The 13,601-nt window shown below is 35.0% G+C and overlaps 1 protein-coding gene across 8 annotated transcripts in view; it reads left to right on the forward strand.

Moving 5' to 3' along the window:
• Positions 1–8,466, forward strand: part of SLC16A7 (solute carrier family 16 member 7) — an 84,010-nt gene extending 75,544 nt beyond the window's left edge. For all 8 annotated transcript variants that reach the window (XM_074570641.1, XM_074570472.1, XM_074570205.1 and 5 more), the window contains 2 exons: positions 1,721–2,533; positions 5,167–8,466. In XM_074570641.1, coding sequence (XP_074426742.1) covers positions 1,721–2,533; positions 5,167–5,438 — 1,085 coding nt within the window. In that variant the 3' untranslated portion in view covers positions 5,439–8,466. The remainder of the gene's footprint in view (positions 1–1,720; positions 2,534–5,166) is intronic.
• Positions 8,467–13,601: the final 5,135 nt, after the last annotated feature.

Here is a 13,601-nt window from a genome sequence, read left to right on the forward strand (position 1 = left end):
TATTCTGTTATATTATATTATATTATATTATATTATATTATATTATATTATATTATATTATATTATATTATATTATATTATATTATATTATATTATATTATATTATATTATATTATATTATATTATATTATATTATATTATATTATATTATATTATATTATATTATATTATATTATTATATTGATTCATTTTTAATACTGTTCTACCAATGAGCCTTACTGATCAAGAACCCACTGTGCAAGGCGTTGTACAAATGCAAACAAAAAAAGGTAGCAAGATCAGTTCATTTCAGCTACCTGATCTATCAAATCCTTTAAATTAGCTGGTATGATGTTAAATTATCTCTTAGGATATTTCAGGAACAACTGATGATTTTATTCAATAAATGCTGTATGTATGTACTGTTCCACACTGCACTGTAATTATGGTATAAAAATTGATTGGCTCATGACAGCACTTATTACAGTCTTTTGTGTAGAATCTCACATTCATTCTTTTAGCTTTCAATCATGTTGCACTTCAAACGGGGTGGCAAAGGCTAGTAGAATTCTAGTAAAAATGCAAAAGCTAGTACCAGCTTTCTGTAGGTTTGTATATACAGGTTTGTATTTACTCTTACAGACAAGTGTAACAACTTTCAGTACAATAGCTTTCTGTTTAAAATCTCCCAAGGTCAGTCCCCAAATAAAATTATTCATATATTGGATATTGCCTAAGGCAATGAACTAAAGTGATCATAAAGCCAGTAAATTAAATAACCTCCTTATCAAAAGTTGTGGCATTTTTTTAAAACTACCTCCTCAGAATAAGGAAGGCAAGTGAGGTGAAATATTGGCAGGTCATTCATGAATGAGATAATACTTGTTCCTATATTCAAGCTCATTTTTCTTTATATTGGAACTAAAAGAGTCCTGCTTTGTTCAGTGATTATTTCTTAAAGCTCTTATTTTTTATATCCTAAACTTAATGCTCACTCAAAGAATAAAGTCAGGGTCCAGGAACAGGCCTATCAGAGAAGAAAACTTCTCTCCTGTGCTATTCAGCAGATGCACAGCTACTTAGACCTTATTGCTGAGGTGTCTTAATACAGAGGCCTAGAGGTTCAGCTTGTACACTCAACTGATGTGGATGGGTGGTCTGCTCCCATGCATGTCCTCTACAACTCCTCCACCTTTAGTAGTGACTTCCATACCTGGGGAAGTGGAGCTGAACGTGCTCCAAAATAATTAGCCATTTTAAGCTCCACTTTTGTACGCAAGTTTGATCTTAAATAGGGCTGGAAATAAGAAATTAGGAGATTTATGCATTTAAATATACCCTGTATTCCTTGTAGCTGAGGTGACATTTAATAACTTTGGTGAAATGAGCCAAGAGAGAATTGCATTACAGCTTGGTAAACATAAAAATGGTGAGTCAAGGCTCTGATACCATCATTCCTCTGCAGTTCTCCTGTCTCTATCACTGCTGAAACACAACAAGGAGTTTTGGCTTTTATTGCAGTGGTACAGGGGGAAATAGTAGAATGTCACCATGACATGGTCTTGGCATTAACACATGGACAGCAATGAAGCTGTATTTCATTCTGTAATGCTAGTTGGTTTCTGTCTTCATTGGGAATCACTGGATTAGATACAGGTCATTAAGAAAATAACTTGAAAGAAGTGTGATATGTTTTTTAGTGCATGACCTCCAATAATACTGTCTTTTATGTGTTGTTTAGGTCTGGGTTTAGCATTCAACTTACAGCCTGCCTTGACCATGATTGGCAAGTATTTCTATAAAAAGCGTCCCATTGCTAATGGATTGGCCATGGCTGGAAGTCCAGTGTTTCTGAGCACATTGGCACCTCTCAATCAATTCCTCTTTAATGCATTTGGCTGGAAAGGAAGCTTTCTCATTCTGGGAGGACTTCTTTTGAACTGCTGTGTGGCTGGGTCGCTTATGAGACCTGTTGGACCAAAAACAGTCCCTCCTGCGAAAAAAGATGTTGAAAAAGGCACAGGAGATTCTACCTTGCACAAAAACAACAAGAAATCTTTTTGGCAAACTATCAATAAATATCTAGATCTGTCCCTCTTCAAACACAGAGGGTTTCTGATCTATTTGTCAGGAAATGTCATTATGTTTGTCGGTTTTTTCGCTCCAATAGTATTCTTGGCTCCTTATGCTAAGCACAAGGGAATCGATGAATATTCTGCTGCTTTTTTGCTATCTATCTTAGCCTTTGTAGACATGTTTGCTAGGCCTTCAATGGGACTCGTAGCAAACTCCAAGTTTATCCGGCCAAAGATTCAGTACTTTTTTAGTTTCGCTGTGTTGTACAATGGTGTCTGTCATATCTTGTGCCCTCTGGCAACAAATTATACTGGCTTGGTGATATATGCTGTATTTTTTGGGTTTGCATTTGGAATGGTTAGCAGTGTTCTTTTTGAGACATTGATGGACCTCGTTGGGGCTGCCAGATTTTCCAGTGCAGTTGGACTTGTCACCATCGTGGAATGTTGCCCTGTGCTCATAGGCCCTCCTCTAGGAGGTAAGAGTCTCTTTTAGTCAATTTTTTTTCAGACGTTACGGCATAATCTTGCAATTTAGTATTGAATTAATATAAACATTATTCTTAATGTTATTTAATGCTTTCTGTGTGACTAGGAGTGTAGTGTGGCAGCAGTGTGCTGCATCAGTTATCTTTGCACTTTACAGCTGCAGATCCACTTGAGAATCTGAAGGTATATAATGTGTACATGTGCAGTAGATAAAGAGCATATCTCTACTGGCCCATAAATCCATGTGATAAATGTATTTTCCTGATAGCATGTAGTGCTAACTTTGCAGCCTTTATTTACATGTATTCAGCTCCAATTTGCTCTTTGCCAACACAGTTCTTACTCTCTTGAACTGGTCGAATCCACTGATCGGTTTTTGTGAAGATCTCACAGTGACTTGTGGTTTCTCTAACCTAATGGCAGTTAGAGGAGCACCCACATAAATTTAAAATAGCAACTTTAGTTTGTCTAAACAGAGAGAACTGGCATTTCTAGAGAGAAGAAAGCAGTAGGGAGGTGCCAGAAAGGACAGGGGCATGCTCAGCAGCCTAGACAGGGTGTGGGCCTGGTGGGATTGGGCCTGGGCTGTGGAGCATTGAGCCCTGGCATGGTTTCACGACGGAGACTCACCCTCAACCAGTCCATTAGCCTGTTTCGGTAGCCAACAGATACGTCTAAAGCAATTCAGAGTATGAACCATCCTACGTTGACTAAAAGATGGTAATGTTGCCAACTTGTCTCTTTCAGGTGTAAGGGGAGCTTAAAGGGAGGCTAGGTGTGCAGCCTGGACTGTATTTATAACTTGGGCTTCTAGCACCAAAAATGATGAAGAGTCTTACCTGAAGTATTTTCTGTTTGCTAGCTTTTTAGTCAGTATTTAGTAATGCTGTTAGTAAGTTTTATAATCTTAAGGCTTCTGATGCTATAAGACACTAAAGAAATAATGCTCAAATCTTACTGAAAAATATTTGCTAAAGGTGTGTGGGCAGTGTAAGCCCAGCAATGTGAAAATATAAAGATACTGAGATTACCAGCCTTGTGAACATACACTATACCCACAAAGACACAAAAGTCAGCAAGTTTATATGTGACTAAAACCATTTATAATTATCAAAATGCTTTAAGGATTACTCTCACTATTTGTATGAAAATAGCATTGTTGAGTGAAATTTCAAATATGTCAAAAGAATTCCACTCACTTCAGTACAATAATATTTATACAAGTAAATGTTTAATAGTCCTCAAGATATGCCAGATTTCCCTCATTTTTTAACACGCAAATCCATTTTGGTAATGGTAGAGCGAAATATATTCTTCTCACGCAGACTCTTCCTATGCCACCTAGTGGGGGGACTGAGCCTGTGACCACTGGATCCAGCCTTTTCAGTCAGGTTCTGAAATCAATATTAATATTAACTCTAAAGACATTAAATCTAATATTTATGGAGCAATAGCATATGCAACTATTTATTTTTCAGTGTATTGGCTTTTCAGAAGTTTTGAAAAGCATGTGTTTGTCCTATAACTGTATGAATAATTGATTTATCTTGTTAAATAGAGACAACAGAAGGTGAGCACATCTAAAAGCTAAATCCCAGTTTTGACTAGTTCATATCCTTTAAAATATTATGCTAAAGTAATTTTAATGCAGAATTTCACTTTCAGTTGTCACCTTTACGAGACTGCTCATCGATAAAAACCAGTAAATTGTACGATTTACACCAATAGGTGAATTATACAGATGCAGTGCTATTTGAGTTTTTTCGTAATACTAAGCTTGCGAAATAAAGAAAAGACTAAAATAATTTGATGGCTTGTAAATATGTATCAGGTGAATAGGCTGGCTTCAACCCAGTAAAAGCATCTAAATACATACCAAATTGAAGTGTGCAGGTTATCCTGTGAATTTCAATGATAGTGTAGCAGAGTTCAGAGCTAAATAGTTAGATACATACAAATCTCGATTTGGCAGTTGGGAAAATTTAGAAAGAATGGCTCATAAAATGGAAGAAGAGTTATATTTTCTTCTCCTTGTCATGACCAAATTAATCTCAGAGGTCTGGATGTAATTTTTAGGTACGTGCTTCAGAGTTCGAAACTCAGCAGTTGAGCATGATAGCTGAAGGGACAAGCCCTTCTATCTCTTTCGCCAGTCACAGGAAAGTAAAACTGAAAAGAAAGCAGCTGATGCACAGTGACAGCAGCCTAAAAAGGCACATACCTCTTCATCCTATTGTCTGTATGCAGCCTCCGTGAGTGTCAGACAGTCACTCCAAAACAATAGGAAACAAAATTAGGAGGTGAATAAAATAATAAGACAATGAAAGAAGGAAAATGAAAGAACTAAAAAACTGTCTGTCATTATTCATTAAGCTTTACTTACTTTGTTCTTCAATATTTTATCATTGTCAGTGATTGCAATAACAATTGCTAACTTGACTAATACAGGTTTCGTTAGAGTTACGCTGTATATGTCAGACCATTTGAACATGTTGAAAAGGCTTTTTTGCTCCAACTTCGAAAACAAGCAATATATAGGTACTTCTCCTAGGAAGAAATCTAGATTGTATTGGGTATTCTATTCTAAAGACTCTTTTTCTCTCTTCTTGTCTTTGTATTTCAGGTTGGTTAGTGGATGTTACTGGTGAATATCAGTACATGTATTTTGTCTGTGGAGTGATTGTGATTGTGGCCAGTATCTGGTTGTTCATTGGCAATACCATTAACTACAGGCTTTTGGCAAAAGAAAAGAAGTTAGAAGATGAGAAGCAGAAAGCACAGAAGAACGCTGACTCAAAGGAAGCAGAACCATTAACAAATAATGAGAACGAAGATGCTGCCAGCAGAGCTGATAAAGCTCTTGAAGATCCTTCAGAAAGAGAAACCAATATTTAATCTGCAATATAGCTCAGAAGGCAACATTTATGACTTCCATTAGAAATATGTCTTCAAGACACAGGCCAGGTTTTGTGGTAATAATGATCAGTCACAATATTGGATGGGAACAGATTTTTGCCCCGTGGCAAGACTCTAAGTTAAATTACTATCTATAGCTTATTTGTTTCAGTGATACAAAATTGAGATTACAGAGGTAGTGACTCCGTGCAAATGAGTCCATCAAACTATGACTCTGGACAATCAAGAGTCAGGTAAACTAGACTATATATAAAGCCCTCCAGTGACAAGCAGTTTTGTTCTAAAAGTATATCTAATGAAAAAAGTATCTCTAACTCTTATTTGGGAAGATACTTTGTGTTCGTCTTTAGACTATTGTTAAAGTCTGTTGAAATAATCTGCCCAAATTGTATTTACCGCTGATACTAAAAAGAATATAAACTCAAAGATTTGTTTCAAAAGAGACAGAGTACCTGAAGCACACTGAAACTTTTTTCTCTTTTGTATGGCCACTAGATCAAAAAGATACATTATGTCTGTATAAAAAAAAAATATAATATGGATGTAAAAGTTAAGGCTAGAAGACAAACAATTGGTGGGTACCATCTCTAAAATACAATAAACAGCTGAATTACAATATATTCCAGAAGTTGTTTCCTCCTGTGATAGCTGTGATAGATGGCTACATTGTACTTCAACATACACATTTGAACACAAAGTACGTTCAGACCTCACTAATTCAAACTAAGCTAAAATCTGCCTGTACATAAAATGATTTAAAAGCAAGATTTACGTTGCTAACAAGAGTGGCAATTAGTTTGTTTGCTTATGTATTCCTGTATGGCTGAAGGAACTGGATTGGACTGTGACACCTTCTTCCTAAAGGGACTAGATTCAGAACCTGCTGATGTTAAAAGGATACTTACCCTTGGCTTTTGTGGCCTGAACCAGTTTCATGGCAATGACTTAGTAGATGCTTGGGTTTATTGGCAAGTCATGAGTTGTTTGGTGGTCTGCTGAGAGGAGATTTAAGGTCTAATTTCATGTTTTTGCAGACAAGTAACTTTATACCAGTTCTCACCTCCCTTTCCCATGTATTTAGTGAAAAGCTAATTCTTTTTTGTAATGCCAGTTTGAACAAAAATGCTGCAAGGCACATTGAGTGCCAGTCTGGAAGCTTTGTATTAACATATCCTTTTTGTGCAGGATATTTGGTCTTCTGTCTGCAATGTCACACAGACATTCATATCAATTAAGAAGTATACAATTGTTCCTTTAGACAAAGTATAAGTCAACAATTTTAATTTGCAGAAATTAGCATTGCAGTTGAAAGCTAAAAGTGCAAGCTTATGAAGGTATTAAGTGAAAATATTTCTGTTCTATTTGTAGGTGAGGAAAGGTGCTATTCGTTTTGGTGAGATACATGTAAATGCCTCAGAAATTGTGAACATTAAGGGTCTGATTCATTAAACATTCATACACTATTTACGCAGAATACACATACATTCAATTCAGGGAAAAAAATACCATTCATTTTAGCACTTCTTTAAATCTCAAAAAGTTGCAAAGATATTGGACAGACAGCTAGCTGGGTTAAATATACTTTCAAGCACCAATAACAGAAGAAACAACTTAGTAAAATCTAGCGAATATGTGAGTGCTTTTAAGAAAGAATAGTGTTCAATATTATTATTTTAATTCTTCTAAAAATTTTGGTAGTGCTTGCTTCTGTTTTGCTGGGTTATCATCTTATATACTATGAACTACCACAGTTACGCTGAACTTTCTCATTATCTCAGCGCTGTTTTGGGGGAGAACCATCATGAATCTACTCACAGCATGGTACAGCAATTAATACCTACTTTTTACCTAATTATGTGCAAGAAAACCAAACACCTTCTACAAGTCCTCTAATTTTATAGGCGCATCAGCAACAAAATACGTCCATTTCAGAGTTCTGGGAGAAAATATGGGTTGAGCAGTGAACTGTATAAAGGAGAATGATTTAGTCCCAGTAAATTACAGTTTCTCTCCCACCCCCCCAGCTTCAGAGAAGAAATAAATACATTGCACCTCCTTCTGAACCTCAGTCCTGCCAGCACCCTATGAGGTAAAACCATTCCTCTGGTTTTGGGTATACAAACATACAGGGTGAATTCCAAGACCTGTGAAGGCCCTATGTGCCCAGAATCAGAAAGTGATGAGGAGTTTCATAGATGCTAAGCTTTCATACAGTGAGGAATATCAGTTATAAATACTGGATTGTGAAAGATGAACTGAAATTTTAGCTAAAGAGTAGTCATCAGATATATCACTCTGCTCTTGACAGCAAGTGGTAGAAAGGTAGAGATATTTGAAAAGAGATGAATATAGAGACTGAACCAAAATGACTGAGGCAAAAATGCTAGGTGCTTATTATCTCTTTGCAAAAAACAGCATGATTAAGAATATAGAGTAGAAGACAACAGGCGTCAAGTGTTGACTTAAGTCTGTTGAACGTTGCTGTTGAACAAATGATGGACTTAGAGGAAAGATGATAAAAAAAAGGCTCTCAGGAAACATGCAGGCAACTTACCTGTTCTATGCAGGATCATAAAATGCAAAGCAACATGGCATAGGAAATAAGGGAAAAGCAAGGTTCCTCGAGCCATAGACACACCTGACCACCAGTAACAAAAATCATGTTACTGCCTCAGAAGAAATAAAAAATTATATAAACACAACCCTCTGCAGAGCTACTACTCTTTCATCTCTGGTCAGTTATGTCAAAAAATAATAGGAATGAAAGAACTGCTTTACCACCACTCACCAATGTGCAATTTTTAATCCCATAAGGTAAAATGATGTAAAAGGCAACTGGAGCAATATAAAATATGAACTGTGTCAAGTGAAATGTTCCCTTATACCTGTTTCATTACTTTTCCTAATAATACTAGCAAGAAAATAAAAAACATCAGAATATTCTTGTTATTGCTGAATATTAAGGAAGTTAAAATCCAGAGATGAATGAATAAAATTAGAACCATATCTATGCAAAAACTGCCTGGAATTAAAAAAACTGTGTCTTCCAAATAACAGGTCCTAAAGGGGCAATTGCCTTGTATATGTAGCTCTTATTTCTAAAAGTAATAATAATAATAAATTGCCTTGAATCAATTCTATACTGAGCAGCAAAGTAGCAAAATGAGTATAACTTGCCTTCAAATCCCTGAATATCACTCTTACTTGCACTGAGCTGTAATTTGTACTGCAAATCATTTCATCATTACATTTCTGCTTTCAGGAGAAGACCCGGGTATATACCGTCTCTCTAAATCCCCCTGGTTTCTTTTATTTACTTCGCCCCCAGTCAGGACCACTGCAGGGTCAAGACTAAGAGATGCCCCTGCCCTACAATCAAGAAATGTACTCTCAAACTTCAAGACATACCAGACGCATCTGTTACACACTATGGTCTCTAGTCTCTGTCAGTCAGTGCAAGATTGCTCTTAATCTCATTTATACTCATGTATACTTATGCTCTTCATTTCTCTGCTACGATATCACAGAGCCTAATTATCATCTTGCTCTTATTTGATCAATCAAGAAAAAAAATGCCAAAATTTTAAAATTAGTAGAAAAGGGGATAACATCAATAATATTTTTTCCTGTTTAACATCGAGGTTAAGTTTCAAGTAGTTTCAGAGTAGACATCTCTATGTTTTTTTGACATCGTACTCTCTAGTAGCTGGAGGGTTCTTCTTTGGTGCCCTTTCCAACTCCAGAGAAAGACTTCTCACCAGTAATTCTCAGTACTTTTTCGAGAACATATCGAAAGTTCACCCTCCCACCTCTCGCCATTGAACTGTGGTTCCAATGTTGTCAGTTCTGTATTTCCATTAACTTCACAAAAGCATCTTTTTATAAGTAGTCAGACTACAATCCTTTTATTTCAGGAGCATGATTTGTGAACTGTTTCGACAGAGGTAGGGAAAGTCTTACAGTATCTTCAAATAGATTTTTTTTTTAATGATGCTGTCCTTATGAGAGGAAGTCCAACTTTACTTACTGCTGAAGTGAATGGCAGCAATTTCACTGACATCGTGATTCAAAATTCACATGAATTTTAATGGTCTTTTTTGCATATCAGCATCCAGTGTGCTTAAAAAACATTTGGCAGTGTGTATGTAACTGTTCCTCCCAGGCGACTCTTGTTCCTCTTGAAGGTTCCCCACGCGCAGCCCTGTTCTCCATTTGGATTTAACACAAAGAATTTGGGCCTGGCATGTAGGGGCTTTTCTTAAATGCTTTCTTGTCATTCCCTTTCCTCAAATGCCTAAGCAACATTTTTACTTGATACTTTCAGGTCTGGATGTCCGCAAGTATTAATATTCAGATACATAAAAAGCTACAGATACCACATACAGCCGAGTTTGGGGCAGCCATCAGGATTTCATTAACAAAGCCAGTGACCACTTTTATAGATGAACATGCTGTAACTGATACTGACAATTTTGCCTATAACAAAATTGAATAGAGGCACCTTTTGTTAATTTCTCTATAGATGACTATTTTTCTACTCACAGAGAGGAATATAAAGGGAATTTTTAAATAATTATTTTCCGAGATGACATATCAATTTTAACAAGGCTTTCTGGATTTTTTTGGGGGTGAATGCTTTTCTGATATTTGTGCATATATATATATTGAAGTGTTTGCATGTATTATCACCTTTTTGATCACAATTTGCATAAGCGTTGCTGAGTAATGTCAACATAATTTGCATATTGTTGTTTTGCAGTTCAATTTTTTTTCATCATCTACCTCTTAATTGAAGTTTGGAGAATTGCACTACCCTGGAAGAATACGGTTGACAAAAGCATAATGATAAAAGCTGTACAGACTATTAAAAAGTCTCCCAACTATTTGAAGCTACTTAGAGTTCTATTTTTAAGGCAGTGCATATTTATGACCAAGTTCTTGTGTCAATTGCCATAGCTTTATTAAATATAAAAATTTAACTCACATTGGTGTAGTTTTTACATCACTGTACTGGTATAAAAACTCAGCATGTCATTTAGATATCCAAAGTCTACTGCCCTTTTTTTGAGATGCTAGCCTTCCATTTTTTTTTTTATTTTCTTTCCATTTCTGAGTTAGTCGGAGTAATTCTATGGAAACATTACATAATTAATACAGCCAAACAGTTTTAAAAAATATTACAGGATACTTTGCATTTTGCATCCCTGAAAAAAAAAAAAGTTTCTTTGGTTTAGCTTAAATAGAGAATTTTATCTTGCCCCTGCTTTTGTGGGGCAATTGGGGGAGATGGACACAAAACGTTGGACTGGGGCCAAGGAATAATGATTGTTGTGCATATGCTCTTTACAAAAACAGAGATGATTGTTTCTTCAAAGATATTCTTTTTAGTCTGCAAACCATTCTTGCCTTCTAGGACCTAGTACAAAGTCCACTGAAGCCAACTGAAAAAAAAAAACTTCCAATGTCAAAAAGCTTCATCAGACATTGGAGGTGATGTGGCTTCAGTGGAGGCTTCAGCCTTATTTTCTCCATATCAAATCTCAGGAGTATCAGATATAACACAGCAAATGCAGAATTTGTGGCAAATGGCAATTTAGCTCTGCCTGCATAATATTCCTAATGAATCAGTCCCTGAAATAATGCACAATATGTATTATTTTAATAGCTTATGTAAATAATAAAAAAACCAAACATAAACTCTGAATGTAGATTATAAAATATAGAGGATATATTTAAATAAATATCCGAACAAATCTGTTTAACACCAAAGGAAATTATCTATTTCCTTTCAAGCTTTCCTTCAGCAGTGTATAATCTTCATTTTTGTTATTTCCAAGAAAATGTTTTATGTCTTTTGGAATGTATATATAGATCTATATATAAGGGAATATATATGCATATGTGTGTATGTGTGTATATATGTATTCCCCTATATATAAAACTCTAATTTATATATATTATATATATTTATGTATATATAAAATATATATAATGTCTTAGAGTAAGTTGCATACTGTGCCTGATAAATGAAGCATATTTGTAAGCAGATAAATGACTTCGGCAAATGACAGAAAAATTTAAAGGTTTTCTACAAGAGTATATTTTATTATTTTTCAGTTTCTGCTGGTTTTATTTATATTAGCAATTCATTCAGAAAACTGCAATATTACCTAACATTGGTATTTCAACCATGACTCAGTTCAAAGTGGCATAAGATCACTGAGAATTTTCATTGTTGTTAGACTGTGAAACCTACATTGTTGGTGGAGGGGTGTTGGTTGTTTTTGCTGTAGAAGCATTAATGAGGTGATCTCTGAACAGACTGCAACACATAGACTGAGTTTTCATCTATTGTAGTATGTATGACAAGATCATACGAGGCATTGAGGGACATGATATTCTTGTAAAAAGTATGGAGAATGAGGATACTCAAGGCCCCGTAAACAATATTCCTGTTAAATTCTTGCGGGAAACTCTCCAGAACACTAGGCTCTAAAACACTGACAATTTTTCATACCTTTTCCAGGTTCTGGATTTTTTATTTTGTCTGCAAGTAGGCAAGCCAGTGAAAAGTCTACTTTTGTCTCTGACTCTTCAAAAGTTCTACCTTAAAGTTGTTGAGAGATTTTTTTCAGAGTGGTACATTAAGTACTTAACGTAAATACCTTTCCTGAAGTGTGACATAGGTGTATTTTTCACTTGTATTAGCCTACTTGGAAAGTTCACCATATCTACTGTTCTGTTCTACCAACAGAACTTGGTATTGCTATGCAATAATTAAACATGCAGTGGCCATTGTTGCTGACTAACAAATTTTTTTCTTCCTTTTTGTATTTTGCAATACAGTACGGTTTTTACTTGAATATATTGGCTAGACTTTTTTTTTGACAATCATTTATTAGCTAGAGGTGCTATTTATGTTCCAAAGAGATCTGGGTGAATGATAACATTCTCTTTCTAGATGCCAAATCCTTTTTTTTTGACCTGACAAAATTCTTTGTTCATAATGTATATTAACCCTGTAAAATGCTTATGCACTGCATTACATTGTATTTAAATGCATACTTGCTCATTAACTTCTATTCCAGGCTTGTACTAGTCTCTAATATGTCAAGTTTGTCCATATATATTTATGGAAAATTGCAATGAAAAATGTGTATGATAAACAATTGAAAAAAAAAAAAAGAAAATAAAATTTTAATGTAAAGTTTCTGAAAGGATGTAAGTGCTGTTTTATTAGACTCTTTAATAGTAAGTCATTTACACTTTTAAAGTGTGTAAATATTCATAGATATATTAACTGATTCACTATTCAAATGGAGCTAAGATGTCAAAATCACTTCTCCTTGCATACAGAAACAGAACTGGAAGATTTCCTCTGTAGGAAAGATACTACTAGCAGCAGAACATGCCAGCAGCCCCTTGCTATTCCTAGTTCCACCATAATTATGACTAAATCTCATACATTACTCAGATACCATCTGGACAACCAGGATTTTTCCCCCATTACTCTGATTGGGATGTTTTTCTGTATTGGATGTACATGCAATGTCATTCATTTATTGCTAATACTCATTTTCTTACAGAAGAGGAATTTATCCATATGTCTTGAAATAGTGGATGTAGATAACTGTTTCTTCTTCATCTTTCTGAGTGTTCTCAGATGGTATGAATTTGTCAATTGACTTAAGGTTATGGTTGCTTGCCCAAGTTAAATTGGTGTTTATTTATAGAATGTGATTGGATATTTAAAATTAGAAATATTAAGGAGATATTAGCAATAATATTAATATTAGAGATACTAACATCTGTTGCATGCTACCTACGCACCTTTTACACAGAAGCACAATAAGATACTAGGAAACAAAAGTCTAAAAGATGAACTATTGAATAAGAAAGAAATAACTTTGCCTATGAAAGCTAGTGGTCTTTATTTTTAGATTCTAATAACTTTAAAATCTATTTTCAAATAATGTTATCTGTAATCTTCTTGATATGGAAGTGTTGATTCAGCTGCCAGAATATATTTAGATTTTGGTTAGATTCTAGCCCCTTGTAATATTTCCATATTTGAGTATTTGTAATATTCTAAAATAATCCATATTCAGGCATTGACCAAGCAAAAAAATAAAGTTAAAAATA

Source organism: Larus michahellis, chromosome 1 (genome assembly GCF_964199755.1).
Source record: "Larus michahellis chromosome 1, bLarMic1.1, whole genome shotgun sequence".
Lineage (NCBI taxonomy): Eukaryota > Metazoa > Chordata > Aves > Charadriiformes > Laridae > Larus > Larus michahellis.